This window comes from Alligator sinensis, unplaced genomic scaffold (genome assembly GCF_000455745.1).
Source record: "Alligator sinensis unplaced genomic scaffold, ASM45574v1 scaffold520_1, whole genome shotgun sequence".
Classification (NCBI taxonomy): domain Eukaryota; kingdom Metazoa; phylum Chordata; order Crocodylia; family Alligatoridae; genus Alligator; species Alligator sinensis.
The window spans coordinates 1,746,532-1,772,106 of NW_005842064.1; the positions used below are offsets into that span (position 1 = coordinate 1,746,532).

Sequence of the window (25,575 nt, forward strand, 5' to 3'; positions counted from 1 at the left end):
GTTTTCACCAGATGATACAAAGAGGCATAAGCTTCTATAGGCGACTATAGTCTGTCATATCTGTTGAAGTGGGCTATTGCCTACAAAAGCTTATGCCTCTCTGAATCAGTTAGTCTCTAAGGATGCCATTAGAGATCAGTTAGTCTCTAAGAAGGCCCTGCCTTCTGCCTGACTTTAGACCAGTGATGGGCAATTATTTGGTCTTGGGGGCCACAAAGGAAGCTTTGATGAGTGGTTGCCAGCCAGGTCAGCACCCCCACCCCCCACAATAGCTCACCAGAACTCCCTATGTGGGGGCAGTGTTCAGGAGCAGGCAAATCTGGGATCACTGGGTGGAGTCACACAGCAGTGACAATGTGGGGCTGGGACCCGAGGCAGAGCTGCAATCTGCCACCACCCACGTGCCCCTGCAACAAGTGCAGGCGCCATGAGCAAGGGCATGTGGGGAGTACGTTGTGGCTCTGCCCGGCCCTGTGCTCTCACCGCCCCAAGATCCTGGCCCCCTGGACGCAGCCAGAGAGACCCTGGGATCATGGGGTGGGGAGAGCACGAGCTGAGGCTGACCAAGGTTCTGTGGACAGGGACGTGCAGGGCCGTGGCTGGGCCGCAATCCATTCCCTGCATGCCCCTGCCCTAGGGGGAAGGTGGTATGGTCTGCAGCTGCCCCTGCGGTCCTCCACATGGGGCCAAGCCCCACCTGAGGCAGCCCGCAATGTGCTCCTGCCAGCCCCAACCAGGATGCAGAGCATACTGGCGGTGCTGCTCCCAGTGTGGCTGAAGCCACCCAGGTGCTACTCAGCTCCCTTTGCCTCCAAGCAGCTCCTCCGGCTTCTGCTGCGCTGCACTGCTCCGTGTGGAAGGGAAGCTGCAGTCAGGTGGTTCCTGCCCCAAAATATGAGGCTCCAGCTCCTGGATGCTTTCTACCCACTCAGCCACCCACAAGTGGCTGCTCACTGTGCTGGGTGGGCAGAGTGGGTGGAAGGCAGGCAGGAGCTGGAGCCAGAGCCCCACACACTGGGGCAGGGGCTGCTCAACCACAGCTTCCCTCCTGCCCGGAGTGGAGCAGCAGGGGCAGGGGTAAGAGGAGCCGCTGGAAGTGAGGGGAGCCAAGTAGCACCAGGAGCAGCCCCACCAGAAGCTGTATGCACTGGCCAGGGCTGGGACCAGTGGGCACAGGTGGGGGTCAACCCCATGAGGAGCACTATGGGGCAGCTGCAGGCCAGATCCAACCAGTTGGTGGGCTTGATCTGGCCTTTGGACCATGTTTTGCCCACCCCTGTTTTAGACTAACACAACTAATTCTGTTTTCACCAGCCTTTTCTTCAACCTCTTCTTCACCTCCTGTATATTTTTAGGCTGCCCAGGATGCTCTCCGATTCCCAAAGTCTTAATTTTCCAAAACTGTTTCTTCTTTTAATCTCTCTCTCAGTTACTGAAAAGAAAAAACTTAAGAGCAGTAAAAGAAAGGAGACAATTTCACTCTTTTCCCTTCTCTAATGCCTGCTCTAATTTAATTTTGTCTTCTCCTGCTAACAAGGCTGAGGCCGTTTCTCTTCTCTCTCATGCTAAGCAAATGTCACTGAACTTTTGGGCTCCAACACACCCATTCTTCTCTTAAAGAGTCAGTCATTCTAAATGGAATTCTCCCATTTAAACAGAGGATCAGATCTTTGTAAAGACAATATAAGGAGGCTGAGGTAGACTATGCTGTATTCTATAAACTTTCTGCCACAAACAGCAGCAGTGGGATTCTGCAAATTCAGTCCTTACTTTTGTTTTAAAACTTTATCTGCCAATTACCAAGTGTGGAAACAGCACAAATATATTTGCTTTATATATTCACTTAAGCTTAATATATTAACGTTCATCCTGTAAATAGAGATAACTCCACTAAGCAACTAAAAACATGCTTCAACAGGAAGCAGAAAAAGCAAAATGGCAGTCAGAATGATGAGATTTTAAAGTATGTGAGGTTGTGACCTGCTACGGAACAATGAGATAGTGCAATAAAAATTGCTTTCAGAACCAGTAAAACTTCCCAAATATTTACCATGAAATAACAGAGAGGAAGGTTTCAGTCCCCTGAAAAAAGTTTAATCTGGGACAGTTGCAACTGATCATGAAAAGCAGAGCAACCAAGCTTAAGCTACATATGTCAGATTATCCTCACCAAACAACTAAACCTTCCTTCTGTCCATCTGCTGTACTGAACACAAAAATGTGGGTTTTCTGGAAAAATGTCCGGAAAATTTTCCAAAGCACTAAATAGAACGTGATGTGAGTTAGCATTTTTTTTTAAAGTTATATTTAGTAAACAAAACTAAAAAAATATGTTAATTTTATGTCCAAATAGCCAAAAGTGTTTAAACTGAAATATTTGATTAAGGAAAAAAATAAATATGGTGCACTTAATGTGGTTTAAATGTTACATTCAAACAAATTCAAAGCTTTATGTGGAAATAAATTATTTTATTGGTATAGTTGTAAAAATGTAAACAATACAGAATAGCATGAACTTCCCTTACATTGTTTAAATTTAAGACAAAAAAAAAGGCACTGAAAACTGTTGAGACACTAATTTTAGCACACCCAAAGAATTGTGCATGATATGCCGCAGTTGCCCACTCATCTACTTCAACAGAGTTTAACTCTCTTCCACTGAGGTCATTGCAGCACCTCCAGTTTCACTGTCACTATCTGGAGAATCACTTGTACTACTTATTAGTTTCATTTCAGAATCAGATTGAGACAAACCTGATTCAGAACTACTTGAACCACATTCTCGTTCACTAAAGGATGGTTTTACCAATGAGTCTATGGGCAAGGGCACCTTATCACACTGCATCTTCTTCACTAATTGTGCTTCTGACTGATTTGCCAGAAGCAAGAGATTTTGAGAAATAGAAGCAAGCTTAGCGGTGTGTTCAAGACAAAAAAAGAGGAATAGACTAATAAATGATTGAACTGAAAGCCTTCCAGTTCTGTTCACAAGAAGCTGCTGTGGGTGGAACGCTTTGGACAACAGTCATGTGTTACAGTTTCCCTTCCACCATGTGAGAGGAGACATATTCTCTGCTGCCTATCAAATGATGTCTTTACTCCAAAGTTTTTCTTTGTGCAGTACTCGGCAATGTCTGTCATCACAGTTATTTCGTCGATGTTGGGGACATTCTTAGCTACTTCCATAACTGTATTGAGAGTAGATAATAGGGCTGTGTGAAGCTGCAGCCCCCGATTCGATTTGGCAGAGATTTGGCCCAATTCAGTGGCCGAATCTCCAAATTTGAATCAAATCGGAGGACCCTTTAACCTCTCCAAATCGAATCGGAACCCTCTGAATCTATTCGGACAGATTTGGAGACCTGGACACAGAGACAGATTTAAATGTTTTTTCTACATACCTCTAGGTAGGAGGGGCTCATGGATGCTGCGATGCTGGGGCGCACGGAGTGTCCCACAGAAGCACGGGGGAGAGGGGGGGCAGGCTCCCCAGTGTGCTTGGCAGCAGACCCAGAAGTGGACCAGGAGCACTTCCAGTCCACTTCCAGGTCTGCCTGGGAGGGCACCCCCCTGGCTTGGCAACTGGTGCCTGTTGGGTTGGGAGGGGGCACCAGGTCCCCCTGCGGGCGATCGCTAAGTCAGGGAGGCACGGGGTGCACAGGTGGCACGCCCCGGGCACTCCCCAGCAGACCCGGAAGTGGACTGGAAGCGCCTCCTGCCCACTTCCGGTTTGCCATCGAGCATGTGGAGGCCCCCCCCCCGCACTGCTGTGGGATGCTCCATGCGCCTCAGCATCTCAGCAATCACGAGCTGCACCTGCTACCTCAAGGTATGTAGAAAAACTTTTAAAGTTGTGCCTGTGTCCGAATTGCTGATTTTCTGAATCAGCATCAACTCTTCAGATTCTGATTCGACCGAATTGAATCAGGGACAGTGATCCAAATCAACAAATCGAATCACTGTCCTTATTTGGGCCGAATCCGAATCAAATAGGGCCCACTTTGCACACCCCTAGTAGATAATTCATCTCCTGATAAATGTTGTTTGATGAACTGGATGAGAGCAAAACTCAGCTCTCTCAGTAAATATCTGTTTTACTACTACCTTTTTGGATAGAGGTGAAGAAGGAAAAAGCTCAATTGGATTTTCATTCAGTTGTCTGAATATCTCTGGAATATTTGAAAGGCTTGGATATCTCCTTCAAGTTTCTTGACAGCCACTGAAACTGGTAGTAGCAAATTGAATGCTCCTTGAACACGAACCCAGAACACATTATTGTTGAGAATCTGCTTTTGAATGTTCATGGAAATGATCTGGGATACCGTGTCATCTATTGAAGTACACTGCAAACGGTTCTTTGTGCGCAGCAAACTATGGAAACACTTTGTAACAGAGCTCCGTCTAGTTTCTCCTGGCAATAAAAGTGCACTTTGCTTCCCCTGCTTCTCCTTCTGCAATTTCTTCAAAGTCTGATTAGCAACATGATGATTGTTGAATACCTTCACAATTGCTTTGCAGTTTGCCAATATTGTCTTTGTTGTATTCACATTTACTGTGTCCTTTCCCAGAAGATTCAACCCATACGCAAGACAGCCAAATACTATTAAATGAGGATACTTTGCCTTTAATATTTGCCATGCAGCTTTCATGTTACTCACATTTATCAGTTACAAGGGCTTGTACTCTGGAGGGACCTGCACTTTCAGTCTCTTCACTGAGTAATTTGGCTATACATTCACCTGTATGACAAGAAGATTTGGTATCAACTGCTTCAGGAATATTGGTTCAGGTGTTGCTAACAATGTTCAATAAAGGATTTCCTTGTATATTAATCCATCCATTTGATTCTCCTTGACCAATTCTTTGAACAACCATTGTTTGCACTCTGTCATTCTCTCTTGGATAGAGAGTATGTGATAAGCAATAACGTGATGGTAATTTTTATGATGGACGAATTAGTTCATAATGTTCCTTCCAGTATTGATTTTCAGTTATGGAAAGAGGTGTACCACTTGCAATTATAGCTCAAACTAATGTCTCATCTGCTTTTTTTTTTTTTTTTTTTTATAATCTTCTTTTGACATTTTGTCCACAAAGCTTCATAAAAAGCTTGACTGTCTTGAACAGCTACACATGGTGGATCACATATCTGGTGACAGTGATCTTGAAAGTGAGGATCCTGCTTCTTTTTCCCCCAGACCTAGCAGTTTAACATTTTCATTTTCCATTTTTGCAAATCTGCTATTTCACTTGAGCTACCAAGTTCCTGCAACAAAAGGGGAAAATATTTTTATTTGAGCCTATTCTAGTCTGGCCTCATCCATCAGAAGGAGAAGGAGAAGCTGCAGGGAGCTTGCTTCCCCCCTCCCTGCCAGAAAGAACATTTTGCTGCTCAACTTGTTGCTCAGTTGCCCTGGGACTGCAGAGCCATAGGGAAGTTATAGTTTGGCTTCTGCCATCGGCCAGAGGACTAAGTCCACTCCGCTGGGTTGACATAGTTAACTATTGCTCTATTATGTAATTTAGGCGTACTTAAAAAAAAATTATTGGTATTTGGGTGCTTAGTGCAAGCAGAAAAGCAGGATACAAATATTTTAAATACATAAATAATAGTCCAGAGTTGCATTAACAACTTTTAAAATTATAATGTTTTAAAACAATATAGATGCTAGTCTATACTGTGTGTTATTTAAAATATTAATTTGTTTACTTGCATAGGATTCCTGAAGTAGACTGTTCTCAGATATTGTTGTTCCACCACTTCATTGTATTAGCTTTCTGCATATGGCTTGTACTCTTTCAGGACAGTTTCTACATGTTATTAAATGTTTCTTCATTCTTGTTGTATTGTTAGCATACTCCTACCAACAGTATTTACATCTACCAACTTTCTTCCTTCCTTCAGTAGCTTGAACTTCACTATAATGATGCCACACACTAGTTTTTTTTTCTGATTAGGCATTGTTATGACTACTTCAAAGCAAAAGCACTAAAAAGCTAACAGATCTTATGCAAACACTTCCAACTTCCCCAACTCAAGAAAATACATGAGACGCTGCTCTGTGTTTGCTGAGCTGAAAGTGAAACAAAAATTAATCAGTTTTGGTTTTGCTTTCACTTGCAGTCTGAAATTAAATAAAAATGTTAGCTTTGGTTTTGATTTGACCTGCACAGCCAATTAGGTTAATTCATAACTTGATTTTTGGTTTGGATTGTTATGCGAGTGTATTTACCCTCCTGTTTACAAATCAATAAAACATATATGTACTCTCACACACTTCCTAGGGATAATTGCCTGAAAAACATTAATTACAACTTTGAAACTGCCAAGCTTGCCCACTATTGTATTGGGATCCATTCACTGTCACTAATGAATTTTATGAAACAATGAATTTTTAGAAATGGAAAATTTCCCAAGGAAAAATAAAGCACTGGAAAATTTTCCGCCCCATATCTCTGACTGAACATTCATACTTTCAATGAAAAAGAACCCCTCCCATCTCCTACTTATACATATTCCCAAGTTTCCTGTAGCTTTTCTACCTCTAACCTTATCAGACACCAAAATAGGGTAGGATGGAGGGAGGGAAGTGGAATTCAAATTGGCAAGAGCCTTCCACTTCCAAATCAGCTTAATTTTCTTCAGTAATCAATAAAACACATTTGGTAGAAAAAAATATTTGTTCTTGCCTTGATGCATGCCATACTATTGTACTGACATTCGTATCAACCTTAAGTTTCTGATTCAGTTTTGAAAAATAACAACTGTGAAACTAACAACTCTGATGTTCAGATGGATCTAAGTTTGCAGACCCTGCTTGTACAACTCTGGGTCCAACTAGTGTTAAAAAGGTAAGGTCAGAATTCAGCCAGTCCAAGCTCCAAGTATGTTTATTTTAATATAATGCACTTAGAGATAGTTTAAAAAATGACTGTAAAAGAGAAGTTATTGTATTTCTCCTGCAACTGTTTACATCATTAAACACTTAAAACAGAGTTGAGAGGTGCATTTTGTATACTGTCTTTGGCATTCCTTGTAGCAAGGAAAGAAAAACCCAAAGGGACTGGACTCAGATCTTTGTAGCTGAACAATGAAAAATCGATTTTTCAAACTATATTTATTTTAGAATCTACTTGCAAGCTTTTGTTAGTACAAGATATTCAGTCGATCTTTAATAAGCAAAAAGAACAGCAAGGACCTCACTTTGTTATAATTTACAATAGGTGTCTAGTTTTTCTCCCCTTATCCCCAAGCCTCAAGAGACCGACTCCTTAACTATGCTTCTCTGTTTGCCTTGGTCTCAAAGAAAAGACTGAATATTTTTTTCTTTTGGCATTTCCCTGTAATTTTTAAGTTTTCTTCCTACTTTTCTTTCACAAGTTATCAAGTTTTGACAAATCACTGCACAATGTTATATAAATACGGCTACCATTTATCTGCTAGTCTCACACGTGCCGAGACTAGATATTTTAACTGTCAACTCCAAACCACACAGGTTAAAAGGAAAATCTCCATTAGCTAATGAATAGGACTTGGATCCCTTTTTAAGAACATAACAAGTGACATAATGGGTCAGACCAATGGTTCATCTAGCCCATCTATTCTGTCTCCAATAGTGACAGAAATGGACGCTATACAGGGAGAGCACTGAATCAGGTATTTTCAAGAGTGCTCTATATCCCCCTATTCAGTATCCGCCCTGGCATCTACCATTATTGAGTTAGGGATACCACAGGAAACATCTCCAACCATTCCATTCAACAGCCATTAATAGATTTATCATCCATGAAATTATCCAGTCTTTTTTGGAATCTGGCTATACTATTTGCCTCTCCTGTGGCAATGAATTCTACAAGTTAACTACGCATTGCATAAAAAAAAGATCTTGTTAGTTTTAAACTTGTTGCCTACTAACTTCAGTGGGTGCCCCCTAGTTCTACTATTCTTGGATTTGGTAAACAACAGTTCCCTGTACAATTAGTCCACATCCTTCATGATTGTATAGATCTTTATCATATCCTCCCCCATCCACCTTCTTCTTTACAAACTGAAAAGTTCTAACATTTTTAGTTTCTTCAGGTACGGTAACTGCTGCTCCATGCCACTGATCATTTTGGTAGCTCTCCTCTTTTAATTCTACTATACCTTGAGATATGGGGACCAGAACTACACACAGTATTCAAGATGCAGGCACACCATGCGTTTGTATAGTGGCATGAGGTTTTCAATTCCCTTCTTAGCAATGCACAACATTTTACTGGCTTTTCTGGTCATCGCTGCATACTGAGCTGATGTTTTTAGAAAATGATGCATCTACAATGACTCCAAGGTCTCTTTCCTCAATTGTAACAGCTAGTTCAGAACCCAGCATTGTGTACATATAGTTAGTTACATATACAGTAAAAGTTCTGTTATCCGGCATCTTACAAGCCAGCATGCTCCACTAACCGTCATGCCGACTTGTAAGATAAAGTGAAATCAGAAGTGCCCACCGTGGCACTTCCGGTTTCTCTGAGCCCCCATGGCTCGAAGTAAAGCAGCCTGTGCTGCCGAGCCCCCAAGGCCCGGGGGCATAACGGGTTGTGCAGGGCTGTGCAGAGACCATCTCCCTGTTCCATGGGGCCCGCAGGAGGGCAGCGATGCAACAGAAGGGGGAGTGATGCGACGGAAGGGATGCAGGGACACCCCAGACGCGGCGGGGGAAGTGGCGCCCGCGGCTGCTCAATCAACCAGCATATTTTGTTATCTGGCATCCCCCATTCAGTAACAGAGCTTTTACCGTATCATACTGGGTTCTGAACTAATTGTTAAGATTCAGGAAAGAAACCTTGGGAGTCATTTTCAGACTGGTTGAGGGCAAGTCCATTAAAGAAGGCTTCAAAACATTTAAACACAATATATCATTTGCTTTTAAAGGAGCAATCCTTCAAAACAGTTTTTTAAAAACACTTCTATTCAAGAGACCAAAGTTAAAACTTATTTTAAGTCCTTGTATTCTCTCATTTACTTTGTAAAAGGTAGTACAACCCGATTAGATGCAATTTTATTTTGATTTTGTAATTTCCATAAAAATGCACTGCAATGCTACTTGAAAGAGACTGGGCATCTAACAGCCAACATGTAACTGCAGCAGCAGGACCCTAAACTTCTCAACTTGCACCTGTTAATCAGCATGACTAAACTTTGGAGAAAGATGCTAATAAATTGAGGAAAGATATTAAATAACTGATATCAAAATCAGACAAATTAAAAGTAAACTATCACCATTTTTTTTTCTAATTTTTTGTATGATGTACATACAACGGGGACTAAAAACTCTTTACCTGGTTAACTGATACTAATTCAATTATTAACAACTGGTTGAGGTCAAATGCTGTTTACACAACATAAGCTAAGGAAGTGAAGATACCAGGACAGTTGTGTCTGGGGTAGCAACTTAATCCACAAGTTGCTCTACTCTTGTGTTTCAGAAAGTCATTAAGTGATGCTTAATAAGGATCTGACCTATGCCCTCCCCTAAAAAATACAGTAATAGGTTGTCACACACAAACAGGCAGTCACACACGAACAGGTTAACCCATATCCACATCTGTACCTATGTAAAGCAAGTGAAAACTTCTACTCTAATACAATCAAGGACTTTTCTACTGCACTTGGGAGGCAGCCATCACATTTCTGGGACAAAAGCACATTCTCCCTACAAGGTGGCAACCTCTCACCTCACAGGTCAGGAGACTAAACAAGAGCAGAATTAACAGATGCATATGCATACACTGGTAAACACAAAAAAACCCACACAGTGGCCTTCAGAAGCCAAAGCTGTTTCATGATACCTCAGGATCTTGGGGCAGTGACAAGTCGGGGTCGGGGCAGATCCACAAACCATGGCCTGCACGCCCTGTGATGAGTGCGGGTTCCACAAGCAGGGGTGTTCAGGGAGCAGATTGTGGCTCTGCTCCAGTCCTGCCCTATGCTGTCACCATCGCAAAGCCCCAGCCTCAGAGCAGCTCTCTTCCTAGTCACACACCTTGTCCAAGCAGCTCCTGGCCAGTCTCCATGGAGACCCCAGGACCATGACAGCATGGGTCTGGGCTGGGCAAGGCCAGGGCAGAGCCCCAGTTCTGCAACCTAGCACTGTCACAGCCCCAGTGCTCCTGAGGCCTTCATGGAGACTGGTCAGGAGCCACGTGGGCAGCGGCTGCTGGGAAATGGAATCCAGACGCTGGCCAGATCTGCCATTTTGCCCACCCCTGTTCCAAAAACTCTTGCAGTATTTCCAAAAGATGTTCAGACCCTGGTGGGCCTCAAAAAGAAAAAATTTCCAGAGCTGTGGGGAATAAACTCTCATGGGTTTTCATTAACCAGACTTTGAGTATCAATGATAATTTTAGGTGGCTACTCTCAGCTGAACATAGGGATGACAACGGATATAAGAGAGGTAGTGATCCCTTAGGTGCGTACAGCCCAGACATAGATCATGCCTACTTAATTTATAGCTAGTACCTACTTAATCTGCAATTTTGCAGAAACTGCAAAATTGGGCTTTGTCCATGAAATCCAAGAAAAAAAATTACTAAAAATAAAATGCAGCAGTTCTCATGGCTGCTGTGGTCCAGCCTTGCAGCCCACTGGGCGGGTGGGCGGGGGGTGAAATGGAGTGAGGGGAAGCTGCTGGCATGAAAGGGAGTAGGCAAGATGGTGGCTGCCTCCTGCCACTGATCAACTGAGAGGGTTGCTCATAATGTGGCCCTGCCCCTCAGTGGCTCTGCCCCGCCCAAATCAGCAGTGAGGGGTCACATGATGAACAGCCCTCTGCCAATCAGCGGTGAGGGGTGGATCCATATGATGGATTGCCTCCTCAGCTAATCAATGGCGAGGCCACCAAGGCTCCTCAGCCAGAGGTGCGGGGGAGCCCCTGTCACAATAAGCCCATGAAAATAGCAGCTGGCCCCATAGTCAGCCCATGAAAATCAGCCACCTGCCGCCTCAATTTCAGTAGGTCCCTAGTCATAACCAGAACCTCGAATTGCACCTGGAAAGCTATTGGGAGCTAGTGCAGATGCTGAAGCACTGGATTTATGTGCTCAAGACAATGTCGGGGGAAGGGGAGGATGAAGACGGAAGGAGCCACAGAACACCAAACCAAGAGACACCCACAGGAACAGCCCAGCCAAGACAGGCGACGAGCACAAGAAGTACCCAGGTAAGAGACAAGGGCCTGGATAGTTCTGGGATTGGGGGAGGGGAGGGCAGTGCACACACCCTCAGGAGGCCTTAAATGCCTCTACACTAATGCTTGTAGTATGGGGAACAAGCAGGAGGAACTTGCCCTCCTGTTAGCTAACACCATCCCAGGCATAGTGGGGCTCACTGAAACTTGGTGGGATCCAACACATGACTGGGCAGTAAACATCAAGGGCTATAGGCTGTATAGGAGGGATAGAAAGGGGAGGAAAGGCAGGGGTGTGGCGCTCTACGTCAAAGAGCAATACACATCCTCAGCAAACAGCACCGGGTCTGAGGTAGGGCAGACTGAGGTGCTCTGGGTCAGAATACAAGGGGGCTGGGGGGAAAGGGACTTAACGGTGGGGGTCTACCACAGGCCACCCAACCAGGGGGAAGAGCTAGACCGGGAATTCTCAAGTCAGCTTGCAGAGGCAGTTAAGTCAAGGAATGTGGTGATCGCGGGTGACCTAAACTATCCGGACATCTGCTGGGAAGAGCAGTCAGCCAGGTCTGACCGCTCACGTAGGTTCCTAGCCGAGTTACAGGACCTCCATCTAACCCAGGAGGTGCACAGTCCCACCAGGGGAAATGCCTTGTTGGACCTGTTCCTGGCCATGGGCAACGACCTGGTGAGTGGACTGCGGGTTCTCAACCACCTGGGGGATAGTGATCATCACCTGCTGGAATTCACCATCCAGCGCAGGGTAGCAAAGGCCTGCAGCAAGGCAAGCAGCCCTGGACTTCAGGAGGGCAGACTTTAATGAGGTAAGGAGACTAGTCAGGGAGACACTAAGGTCCCGGAGGGGAGGGGATTTGGGAGTCCAAGAAGAGTGGTTGTTTTTGAAGGAGACGATCCTCCAAGCCCAAAGGGCGACAATCCCCACACGGATCAAAAGGGGCAGGAGTACTCAAAAGCCCCCATGGCTCACCAAAAGCATCCAGGAACATCTCAAAGCCAAAAAGGAGGCGTACACCCAACAGAAGGGAGGGGCCATCACCAAGGAGGATTATACCTTCATTGCTTAAGATTGCAGGGGGGCTGTAAGGAAGGCTAAGGCGGAGATGGAACTGGGACTAGTGACCCGAATCATAGATAACAAGTTCTTTTTTAGATGCATAGGGGGTAAAAAGAAGGTACCGAGTAATGCGGGACACGCTTGGAAATCAGGTGGTTGCATCAGACGACAAAGCTAACCTCTTTAACAGATTCTTTGCTTCCATTTTTCTGAGCGGGGACAGGGACATTCTCCCCGCTAGGATCCCGGACAGACCCAGAGGAGGCACAGCCAGGCCCAGGGTCAGTGAGGACCTAGTCAGGGAACTTCTGGTGGGACTAGACATGTTCAAATCAGCAGGCCCTGATGATTTCCACCCCAGAGTGCTGAGGGAATTGGCATAGGTCATTGTGGGACCCCTGGCACATTTTTACGAGCACTCGTGGTGCTCTGGCGAGGTGCCAGAGGACTGGAAAAGGGCCAATGTGGTCCCCATTCTCAAAAAAGGGAGGAAAGAGGACCCAGGAAACTATAGGCCCGTTAGTCTTACCTCAGTCCTGGGAAAGCTCTTTGAGAAAATTATCCAGGAGCACATCTGCAAGGGACCAGCAGGGGAGATTATACTTAGGGGCAATCAACATGGGTTCATTAGAAGCAGGTCCTGTCAGACCAACCTGGTTGCCTTCTACAAACAGGTCACACAATCTTTGGACGCAGGTGTCACAGTGGACGTAGTCTTTGTGGACTTTAGGAAGGCCTTCGACACTGCCTCTCACCCCATTCTCATTAAAAAAAATTAGGCGACTGTGGTGTTGATGCCTACACGGTCAGATGGGTCGCAAACTGGCTGGAGGGCCGCACCCAGAGAGTGGTGGTGGATGGGTCATTTTCTACCTGGAGGGATGTGGGCAGTGGGGTTCCCCAGTGCTTGGTCCTCAGGCCCACACCGTTCAACATCTTCACCAGCGACTTGGACGAGGGGGTGAAAAGCACCTTGTTCAAATTCGCTGATGACACTAAGATGTGGGGAGAAGTGGGCACGCTAGAAGAGAAGACCAGGCTACAACTAGATCTGGACAAGTTACAGAGGTGGGTGGATAAGAATAGGATGGGTTTCAATATGGACAAGTGCAAGGTACTGCGCCTGGGAAGGAAGAACCAGCAGCATACCTACAGGCTGGGGAACTCCTCTCTCGTCAGCACAGGGGCAGAAAATGATCTTGGAGTCCTTATTGATTCCAAGATGAACATGGGCCACCAATGTGAGGACGCGGTCAGGAAGGCTAACCGTACCTTGTCATGCATCTACAGATGCATCATGAGCAGGTCCAAGGAGGTGATCCTTCCCCCCCTCTATGCGATATTGGTCAGGCCACAGTTGGAGTACTGCATCCAATTCAGGGCACCGCATTTCAGGAGGGATGAGGACAACATTGAGAGGGTCCAGAGGAGGGTCACTCGCATAATCAGGGGGCAGCAGGGTAGGCCTTCGAGGAGAGGCTATGGGACCTGAATCTGTTCAGCCTCCACAAGACAAGGCTGAGAGGGGATCTGGTGGCTATCTACAACCTGGCCAAGGGGAACCAGCAGGCAATGGGAGAGTCCCTGTTCCCCTGAACACTACCAGGTGTAACAAGGAATAATAACCATAAGTTGACTGAGAGTAGATTCAGGCTAGACATCAGGAGGCACTACTTCAGTGGAGCTGGAACCAACTTCCGAGGGAAATGGTGCACGCTCCCCACATTCCTGTCCCTCCCTACCCCATCCAAAAAAAGAGTCTTGCAGTCAACCCCCACCACTACCTTGGTTTTTTCTGGATTCAGTTTTAATTGGCTCACCTGCATCTAGTCCCAAACTGCAACCAAACTGTGAGGCCAGGGTCAGAAGACAAAGAGAGGTACAGCTGGATGCAATGATGGCACCTCACTCCAAATCTCAGCATAATTTCACCCAGTGGCTTTATACACACATTGAACAGGAGGGGCAAGATGGAAATCTGTCTAGGGGACCCCACAGAAAAGGTCCTGAAAGGATGACAAGCACTCGCCCATCACCACCCTCCGAGTCCTCCCCGCTAGGAAAGAACAAAACCAAATAAGAGCAGTGTCATTTAAACACATTATCAGTACCTTAAGGTCAAAGGCTATATCAAAGGCTGCTGAAAGCTCTAGTAAGATCAGCAGGGCACAATTTCCCCTGTTGATCTCTGGGTGCAGATTAACCAAGGACACAACAAGCACAATCTCTGTTCTCTATTCCCGGATGAAAGCTATAAGGGTCCAGAAAAAACGATGGCATCCAGGTATACCTAGAGTTGTCAGGTGACCACCCATTCAATGACCTTCCCCAACAGGGGGAGGATAGAGACAGGGCAATAACTGGCTGGGAATTCAGTATCAAATGATAGTTTGAGTAGAGGCCGGAGAATTGCAGACCTCAGAGTGTCTGGCACCCTGCCCTCCCAAAGCAAGGTTTTTACAAGCCAACATGGGCATGAGTCCAGTTCACAACTAACTGTCCTCATCCCCTACCCCTACCCCACAAGCATATCCTCTGCATCAGTGGGTGATAGCAGTTAAAAACTATCCACGTAAACAGCACAAAACAAAGCTTCCTCAACCTCAAACTCTGACACTGCAGCAAAAGTGGCAGGGCTCCCAGACAGGGGGGCAACGGGGGGGTTTTTAAACCTGAAACAGCACAAAAAAAAAAAAAAAAAAAAAAAGGAAAAGAAAAGTGGGGGCTTGGGAAAAAAAAAAAAATCACAAATAAACAAATCTACATATATACTATTTCGTAGCCAATTGTTTTTTCTCAGCTTCTTGAAGAGCTCATAAAACTTTGAGCAAATTTGTTTCCCCATTGGCTCAAATCACTGAAATTCTCTCTCTCTTTTAAACAAGATTCTACTGCTTTGCTTCTTTTTTTTCCTAATAACAGATTCAAATCATCTTTAGACTGTCTCTCCCCTTTGCAGTACAAATTGGAACTGACTAAAGGTTTACAAATACCTTAAATCCAGAAAGCCTTTTGTGAACCTCAATAGACATTAACATAGGTTTACAGTCAACCTATTATTGCATTTTTGTTTCTAAGATTGTTTAATTTCTTCAAGTCTTTCTGTGAATCTACTGAAAGACAGTGGTTAAAAGGCAACTGTTAGAGCTATAGGAAAATATACTACAATATATCTAGTATCTTACCCATCTATTAAGACTATTTTTGTGTCAATGTCATCATAAAGTTGTTTAAGATTTGAGATCCCTATTACACACCTATCACAGATTTTCAGGGAAATTAAGCCTGCAGCATAATAATTTCTGTGAACCTCAGTGGAGCCTGCATTAAACCTAGAGAATTTCACAGACACACAAAAACCAACCTTTGTGGGTTGGTTTTTTTTTTTAAAACAATGCCATGATTTCAAAGAATGTCATAAACAGATTTACATATTTGATGGTGTAACTATGACTGAATTTAAAGTATAACAGCTACAAGAATTAAGACCAGTTAAAACACTTCTGCATTTTGCAGAGTACAATGTGTATAATGAACTACATAAATAACAAGAAAAAGTTTGTAAAAGTAACTTGTGAGCATATTAAATAGCTATACTTAAAGTATAAATACAGTATTTTGCTTTTTGGTGTGTGTGTGTGGGGGGGGGTGTTGCCTAGGCGCTAGGTCCCCAGGGGGGAAGAGGGTGGGGCTGGGGGCATGGGGCACATGCAGCAGAGCTAGCCCAGGTGGTGCAGTCAGTGGCTGCCCCCACAGTACTCTGCATGTGGCCAAGCCTCACCTGTGCCTGCTGGCCTTGCCCCCCAGCCAGTGCCCACAGCTTCGTGGCACAGTTATCCCCAGTGTGATTGCAGCTGCCCGGGTACTGCTCAGCTCCCCCATCCTCCAGTGGTTCCTCCTCCTGCTGCCCGTGCCGTACTGCTCCAGGCAGAAGAGAAGCTTCAGTTGTGTGGCTTCTGCCCCAGCACATGGGGTTCCAGCTCCCAGCCACCTTCCACTCAGATGCCAGCAGGAGGCTGTTCATCATGCTAGGTGGGCAGAGTAGGTGGGAAGCAGCTGGAGCTGCAGCCCAGCACACTGGGGAACAAGCTGCCTGGCTGAAGCTCCACCCACCCCCACCCAGAGCAGCACAGCAGGGACAGAAGGAAGAGAAGCAGCTGAACCAGGCACAGCCCCCATCAGGAAGCTGTGCGTGCTAGCCAGGGCCAGCGGGCACAAGTGGGAGTGCACTGCTGGCTGCCCTGGGCAGGATTCAGCCCCATACGGAGCTCTGTGGAGGCAGCCACAGGCGAGATCCATTCAGCTGGAGGGCCAGATCTAGTCCACAGGCCGTATTTTGCCCATCCCTGCCCTAGAGATATACCTAAATTATGTCTAAGCTGATGCTCTCAAGAGGTTATGTTATTAAGAGGTCAGAACATAGTTAAAAAAGCACTAAAATGCTTTTCAATAAATCTTGTCATCATACGCATTATGTCAGAGGAACTTTTTCTATACCAAGAACAACCAATCTATACTAACAATATACATTCTAGAGTGCACTGTGCAGCTCAGGGTGCTGTGGCTCTGGTTCCAAGCTGGGACTGGAACTGCCACCACAACTGTCTTCTGGACTGGGGTGAAGCAAGTGGCTGGGGGGCACGGGAACCAGGGGGCAGGCAAGGGCAAGTAGCCAGAGGGCAGGCTGCTTCCCCCTCTCTGCCCCCACACGTTTCTTTCCCTGCCATACTGGGTGGGTAGGTGGGGACTTAAAATTTTCCATGTTAAGAATATAATTATTGGGGGGTAATCTTAAATTCGAAGTCATCCTGGATTCAGGTAAATACAGTAGATACTGCTGCTGCTGCAGTTAACACAGCAACACCTAGAATTATTTTCCAGTTAAAGGTTATTGCTTGAATTTTTAATTCCTTTTGTGCTAAGGAGTTCTTTATTAATCTACCACTCCCCAATGCTGCAAGACTTGCTCTGCCACACAGAATATAGCACAATTCCTGTCATCAGCAACAGAAATTACTCACAGAGTAAAAATGAGCTCCCAAGTCTTTTCCAGGCATTTGCTACGCAATCAGTGTTTCTCCATCTTCTCTTTCCTAGAAGTTTGCAAAATAAAAAAATAAATATAAACATAGAAAACAATGTTTCTAGAATCAACTTTCCCTCTCCAAGAATACATGCAGTTTAGTCCTGGGTCAAGAGTAACAATGTGAAATCAAGGATAGAACTTCTGCTAAGTTTTTGGAGAGAGCTACTAAACTGGAAGATTTCTACTGTAATTACTGATGAGCCAATAAAATAAGTTAAGGAAAAATATTAAACACAGATTTGTGTATTTTAATAGTATGCTGCACTCCTGTCATGTCATGTACTTTAAAACATCCTTCAGCTAGAAGAGTCTAGCTGTACTCTATTCATGTTAGAACATAGTAGCACCACACAAGTTTATGAACTGAATCATGCAGCAAGCGATACCTCTGATTATATTTTAGGATATGAATAAGTTCTGTTAACACAATAAAAATGTGCTCAAATCCCTTTTCATGCTGATCAGCAATCACCAGCAGTCCGAGATTGGACTATTACAGCATGACCTTATATAATATTTCAATTGGGAGAGAACCAAGCCAAAAAGGCAGGGTACAGGGAAGAGGGACCGTAGAGGACAGTCACACATTTCCAAACATAAAAATTTAGATGCAGCCATTAAAAACCCATCCTTCCTCCTAGCAAAGTGCAACAGTGCTCCTCATAATTAAAAAAAGTGTGTCTTTGCCATCTCTAGATCATATTTTATAGAAACAAATTTTCAGGAAGAATTGAAACAGACTGCCTGAAGTTTACAGGTCCAGAACATCAGATAGGCAATTGAATAGCAAGCCATATAAATTAAATACTGAACAGAAGGGGGGTGTGACAAGAATAAAGCTGCTAAGCCCCCTAATTTGTATGCTGTATTTGTATCTAGAAAATTCATACAGTACAACAGACACAATCCACAACAAATCTAACACTGTCCATCTTAAGCCAAGTCTACAGTAGGGAAATTTATGCCAAAAAGTCCTGTTGGTCCTAACACTATAAAGGGGGCCAATAGAAACTGTAATCTAGAGAAGGTTCTGGCAGCTGGAACACTTTACTTTTCAGTGGGTCTAACTGACCTAGTACTACAAACATCTTCAACCACTGGAGCTTTATCTACAATAAAAGTATAGATTACTTCTAACACCAGCTCAACTGAAGTGGCAGGGGGTTTTTGTTTTTTTTAAGTGCTCCAGTGTTGACACAGCCTAACTGTAGCCTGTAAGATCAACAATGGCACCACCCGTGGAGGTTGTATTTCAAGCCAAAAGCATCATGCTATGTTTCCCTACACAATTTGTGCACTTGCACAATTCCAGAAGGCTCTGGGAAGGACATGTGACTGATTTGATAAGATTAATAGTTTTCCTGGAATAAATATTTCTTAAGTCAAAAGATCAGATTTTATAGCAGTTAATTAAGTTTCTTGGACAGTAATACAGCCAAATAAAAAACTGCATTTTTCTGATTTAGTAACAGGCTGCCAGTTGGCAATGCACTGACACTGCAAGGATTCACATCAGATCTCCAGACATATTAATGACAAAAATACCATGAGAGAAACCACACAGTTCATGTTTTTTCCATAAGTCCCAATGATGCAAAAAACAAACCAGCTCATGTTGGGCATATGGGCAAATAATTTACAGAAACAAACCATATGTATATTCTGTATGTTGTTTTTTTTGCCAAGGACCAGTTTACTTTCATAAATAATGTATTTCACAAATAATATGAATGCTTCACAGACCTCTGATACTATATACCTACACTTCTCTGACCTATAATACAGGGAACATTTATAAAAAGAAAGGTGATCACAAGATTTCTTTTCATAAGGCATGATTATGTTCTGAAATCACAAAAGCAAAAACAGACCTAACACACTTCAGTAACTGAAATGTGAAGACATGATGGACATACACATTTGAAAAACAGAATCCTCCTGTTCCAGAAAAAAAACAAGTCTCTCACACACCACAGTTATGCAGATGACAGCAAAAGAATAATTGTCGGCTCCTACAATAACATCGTTCACCAATCAAGGTAGTCCAGGAATTAATGTCAGTACACATAAAAATCAAACCGTATTATGCACATATTTAGTTGTGAAAGGGAAACCCTGTTGCCTTTTCACAGAGCATGATGATGATGCACTAACACCATCACAGGCCTGGGACACTCTAAGAGAAGCATCAATACCCAGCCCAGACAAGTTGATATAAAACCCAAGCTTCTTGTTGGTTTAGCCATTTTCCCTGCAGTCCCCACTGCCTTATCTAATATTGGTGATTTCTCCCCCCACCACTAGTTTTATCACCCAGTCTTCTTGGTTTCCCCCACTCCAGTCCTTGTTCCCCTCCCCCAACTCCTAAGCACTGAGCTGACGGCTTGCCTCTTCACCTCCATCCTTGCTGGAAAACTACTAATCTGTCCTTCCTCAGTCTTTATTTAGCTGCTGATTATCTTCTTCCCCACCTACCCTCCCCGCCCCCATTTGTCTCCCTCCTAATTCAGCTGCTCCTTCTCTCTTCCTCCTCATCCTCGTTGACTTAACTCCTGGCCCCTTCCCCAAGGCTCTTACCTCTTGGCCTCAGTCAGTGACTCCTATGGATGCAATTAGCTTTGTTGTACACTGGGGTCGAGAGTCCACGGCACCCTGGCCCAAACAGGTGTAGTGGGTGGGGATAATGCCCCTCCCCCAGGACTCCTGCCCCTCACTTTCTGCAGCCAGCCCCCTATGAGAATACCAGCAGCTACGGCTCACTATTTGGCAGCATGTCTCCCTTCGCTAATTCCCCCTGCGCAGAGTCAGAGGATCATTATTCCGCAAGTCCCTGCAGCAACGTTCTGCGCAGGCGCCAAATAGGAGAAGGAGCAGAATCCGGCTGTTCTCAGCGCTTCCCTTCAAGGTGCGCATGCGCCATCGCTCGACGCTCCTTCCTCCCCCAACTCAGCCGAACTGCGCAGGCGCACACTCCTTCTGTTAGGACGCCGGCTCACACCTCCCTCTGTGACGTAGACGCTTCCCCAAAGCTCCGCCTGACCCAGTGCGCACGCGCTCTCGCCCCAACACCCGGCGCCGCAATTGCGCATGCGCACTCGCCCCTCCCTGCTCTTTCGCCTGAAAGCGGCTCACTTTGTGGCCACAGGATGGAGCATGCGCCGTTCTTCCTTGCGCCCCTCAAGCGCCAGCAGCTCACTATTTAGCAGCGAGACGTAGCAGGGCCATTTAGACAGTGGCCGGCGCGCGGGGCTCCCTCGCCCCCAGTCAGGCGGTGTCTCCCCCGGCGGCTGCCGCACACGCGGCCCCAGGGGCGGAGAGGACGGTCCTGCCAGTTCCTCCCTGACGGGGTTTTGAATCTCGCTCGGCCCCCGCGTCCCTCCCGCCTCACCTGCGAGCGGCACCACGGGTTGCCTCCCCTTGTGGTCTCCTCATACTGCCCTAAACTGACACATCCGGGGCTTCCCGGCGACGCCGCCTCTCAGCGCCGCGACGCCACGCTCGGGGGCGGAGAGACGTGGTGCGCATGCGCGGCGCGCAGGCCAGGTGGGGGAAGGCGGGAAGGACGTCGAGTGAGCGCGAGGCGCCGCGTTCGAGTGGGAGAGACGTAGCGCGCATGCGCGGCGCAGAGCTAGGAAAGGCGTCGAATGAGGGACGAGTGCCAGGCGGGTGAGTGAGAACAAAGGCGTCGCGCTGAGGAGGGGTGGGGCGCATGCGCAGGAGGGGGAGTGTGTTGAATGAGGAGTGAGCGATAGGCACCATGCTGGGTGGGGGGTGGAGAGATACCTAAGGCGCAGGAGGGATGTGGAGGGGAAAGGGCTGGCAGGGAGGGGACCTGGCTGCACGTTTGCCTCCCCTTTCTGGCCCTTCACTAGTGTTGCCAGGTGAGTCTTAAATATGAAATGAGCTGTTTGATCAAATTTAATTGTATTTGCTGGGAAACTATCATACACTGATAGCTGCCTCAAAAATTATTGTACGTTTTAAGCACTCCTACTATTATTGATCATGCATTGTACAAGGGTTGAAATTATTGTACAAGTAGGATAATTATGGTGCACCTGGCAGTGCTGGGGAGTGCTGCCCTTTCCTGCCCAGGGGTGGAACATAGGTCCCCAGGACCAGCCCCACCAGCCCCAAATGGGACCGCTCAGGGGCCTAACCACTTGCATGGCCCAGCATCCCAGCACCCTTCCTCCAACCAAAGCACGGTACCCTTAACACATAGGGAGAAAAGGCAGTAAACTGTTTATGTCAGCGGTGCCCCACTTTTTGGCCTGGTGGGCCATGTGCACAGTGTCCATCAGTGGGCCATATCTGGACAGTGGTCCTGATCCCGTGTGACTGGGCCCCATCCAGGGAATCCAGCTACGTGGGGAAGCAGGAACATGGCCTGGCTCTGACCTGCTGGAGCTTGGGAATTTGGTAGTGGGGGAAGGTGGCAGTATTGCCACTGGTCCCCTGCTGCCATATTTCCTGGTGGGTGGGGATGCATCTGCCCATGGGCTGGAGGTTGAGCACGCTTGGTTGTGGTGCTCAACTTTTTGGCCCCACAGGCCATGTGAGTGATTCAGGTCTGGTCTGCAGACCAAATGGGACCTCATGGACTACAGTTGAGTCTGCACACCCAGTTCAGGCCCCACACAGCCTTGGCTGGCCCCTGCCCACCAGGATTGGGCCCTGCATCCCTTCCCATTCCCCACCCAGCCCCGTGCGCTGGGATTGGGCCCCACAGACTGGATGACTCGGCACCGTGGTCTGGGGCTAGTCAACAGGCAGGGGATTGAGTCCCTCTGGTTTACATTCATTTCTATTCCAACCTGAACATCTCCCATCCTTAAGGGCAGTCTAGATTGAGTCTTGTGTTTGTTTTCCATAAACAATTACTTTCTCTACTTTTGAAAGACAGCTTCTTTTAAAACTTACTTAAGGACAGGTTAGAAAAAACTTTTGTGTGGGCAGGTTTACATAGAAATCATAGGAAAGTAGGGCTGGAAAGGACCTTGCAAGATCATACACTCCAGCCTCTTGCTCAAGGTCGGCTTAACCTTGACTAAATATGAGGTCCCGCTTTGAGCAGAAGATGGACTAGATCAGAGGTTCTCAAACTGGTCCGCAGACCACCGCTGGTCCGTGAGCTCCATTCATGTGGTTCTCAGAAAGGTTGTGGAACAATCGAGAATATCTGTACTTGTAAGGTAAGACTACTGATATTAAAATATGAGTTGTGTGCTTTGATTTGTAGAACAAAAAAACGTTTAGTAAGCGGTTCGCTGAGACCCTCAGCAATTTTCAAGTGGTCTGTGGGGAAAAAAAAGTTTGAGAAGCACTAGAGTAGATGATCTCTTGAAGTCTTTCTCAGCCCTATCCTTATAGGATTCTGTCTTTTAGATCTCCTGTGTTTGTGCGTCTTCTCTTGTCTTGTCTTCCTCAAACCAGTTGCTTAAGTTTTTTATGAAAAGAGGAAAACCTTCACAGTTAATAGTCCTGTCATTGTCGCTTTACATATCTTGAGTGTGGAGACATTGTCCTGTGATATTCTTTTCCCTCCTTTATTTTTTTTTCTAGAAATGACATTGGTGATATATTTTTGCAGACCAACTATATAATAGGGAAAGATGGTAAACAAGCTTTTCAACGCAAAGTGCCCTTAAAGTCTCGGAAAGAAGTAGAAAGAAATTTAAATACTAAGTAAAACAATTGATTTAAGTGTTGGAGGGATGGTGGGGATTCACTTTCCTCAGAAGTGTTAGGTGTTGGCTGCAGCAGAGGTTGGGGATTGTGACTGGGGTGTGCCAGTGCTCCTGCTGGGACTAAAACCCAGAGGTTGCTGGCTGTAGGATCTTGCCTCTTTACTCAGGGTCAGTCCGGTCATGTCATTTTGGGTCAAGAAGGAATTTTACCCTATGGTCAGATTGGTATGGACTCGGGGCGGGTGGGGTCTTTCTCTGTAGTGGTGCGTTGTGGCCCTCTTCCTTGGATCTCTTAAGTACATTAGCAACCTTTGCAGCAGCAGTACACTGGCTGCTGTTGTCTCCCTGATTCACTTATGGTGGATTAAGGCGCTGTACCTTGTGGGTGTGTGACAGGGTTGACAGTCTAGTTTTAGTAGTAGGTTAGACAAGGATTTGTATGAGATAGTTTGGGTAGGGATGATCCTGCCTCTGGCAGGAGATTGGACTAGATGACTTCCAGAGGTCCTTTCCAGCCCTACTTTTCTATAATTCTTTGATTATGTAAATGAGTTTGGTTGCTTAAAAAAGGAGACAGTAAACCTATGGCAAAGAGAAGTTATTAGAAGCAGCTACAGACCAAGTAAAGAGAGATTTGAAATAGAGCCATCTACTTATGTAAAAGAATAAGACCATGCAATAGGGGAAAAAGGTCATTCTTACTAAACTGTTTTTCCCCAGATAATCTCCAATTACAGTAAACCAATATGGCTGTACAGCAGTGGTTCTCAACCTTTTTAGTCTCGAGGCATCCCTTGAAAAATACAGCTTTAGCTTTCACTTGTTCTTTTCTTGCTCTCGCTTTTGCTCTTGCTGTCTCATTCTTTCAAGACTTTGGAAACATAATAGAGAAGTTCTTCTGTTACAGAGAACTCCAAAAAGATTGTAAAACATTAGAATATTTTTGATGCAATGAATTCCTATTTGAAACATCTGGCTTTGTCTGGTGAGTCATCTCTAGGTGTTTGAACACCTAACACTGCTAATATTGCATGGCACAACCCCATCACACTCTTAACAGGAACTCATGGCACCCCAGGGTGCTGTAGCATCTTGATTGAGAATCAGTTGTACAGAAACATCCTAATAAGCAAGTCAACATACAGTACTCCTAAATTATTACAGATCAGCTCTGGATCTGCTCCAGGTAGCGCATCAGGGAGGGTGCTATCATGGAAGGCATTTAGTCCCTACTAACCTAGCCTGGATTTAAACCAGAATCTTATCTGTTGATACAGGTCTGCAACCTGTTAACAATGCATAGTCCCTCATCTTATTTTGATTTACAAATGTCACTTAATAAATGCAGAAAAGGGCCATATACAAGTGTAAGACTTGTTCTGGCAAAATCAGAAGTTTTGGGACCTTGATAATTATAGAGGTTTTCTCCACCCATCCCTAAAATGCAGACATTTCTGCATTGGAAAACCACATTGTTTCTATTAGATGCAAAATTAATTTGTAAGTAGTAACTATTAATGAAAAATTTCCTTTCCAAATGAAATTGCAAGGAAACAAGGAAATGCCATAAAATGGAGCCTCTAAAACTGACGCGCCTGCTCTTAATAGACGTGCACATACTGTTTGATGTTAAGTGCTTAAAGAACTGGGTTCATATTTCAGCTGATAGTACTTCCAGCACCATTGCCTCAGTACATCATGCTATGACACTGTTCTGTACTGATCCAGAATAGTGTGGTTTATCTTCCACCAATATTTCCTACAGCACACTATGCTATATTGTCAGGTGTCTCATTAAGTAATGAACAATTCTTGGACCTTGTTTTTCTTTATTTACATTTAACAAGCTGATGCCCACAGTGACAAAGCAGCAGATTATGTTGCATTGTCATGAAGAAGTCACCTTCAACGTTGATTCTGAAAAATACAGGATTGACATCAGCATTAAAATTTTGTGGGATGAACAGGATTTTATTTTCTTATCGTATTTTTTCCATTCTTTTTATCTTTAGTGTTCCAGTTAGAGACTGTGGGGTCTTCTGCAACAATCTTATAGTCAAAACACAGAAAAGTAAAAATTCCACTGAGAGCAAATGGAGGTTTTCCTTCAGCTCAAATGATACAGCTGCTGCATTTTGATCCATGAGTTTCTGTTTAAATCAAGCAGAGGCAGATTTTTCCCATTTTCAAGACAGTCTATATATCATTTAGATAACTTATCTTCTTTTTATAGCTGAAGAAATCTTTACCTGCATGAAGAATCCATGTTTCCCAAAAGGTGCAAAATAAGAAATTAAATTGTAATGTTCCTTTTGAAAATTCAAATACAGAACTCCCTCTAACCCTCCTATGAACTATGTAGAAGACCAAACTATCCTCTGCTCGGTGGCTGTGCAATGGAAAGGGGAAAATGGCATGTTTTGGAAAGAAAAAGTGACATATCTTCAGTATAGAACAGCAATGAGATTCCTTCAATTCCTATGTGGAGGTAACTGTTTGGAGCTTCAGAGTTTGCACAGTGGCAAAGTGATGTGAGTTTTGACACTAGTGTGCATA

The 25,575-nt window shown here is 45.1% G+C and overlaps 1 protein-coding gene across 9 annotated transcripts in view; it reads right to left on the reverse strand.

Annotated features, from left to right (window-relative positions):
• The window catches only part of SPOP (speckle type BTB/POZ protein), a 51,667-nt gene extending 30,821 nt beyond the window's left edge, over positions 1–20,846 (reverse strand). For 3 of the 9 annotated variants that reach the window (XM_025203737.1, XM_025203733.1, XM_025203734.1), the window contains exons 1-2: positions 19,907–20,270; positions 17,265–17,336 (exon numbers count right to left, since the gene is read on the reverse strand). In XM_025203737.1, the coding sequence (XP_025059522.1) occupies positions 17,265–17,300 (36 nt within the window). In that variant the 5' untranslated portion in view covers positions 17,301–17,336; positions 19,907–20,270. Of the gene's footprint in view, positions 1–17,264; positions 17,337–19,906; positions 20,271–20,461; positions 20,698–20,717 lie in introns of those variants that run through there. The other 6 variants (XM_025203738.1, XM_014519771.2, XM_006023311.3 and 3 more) reach the window with 6 other exon arrangements.
• Between the last annotated feature and the right edge of the window lie 4,729 nt (positions 20,847–25,575).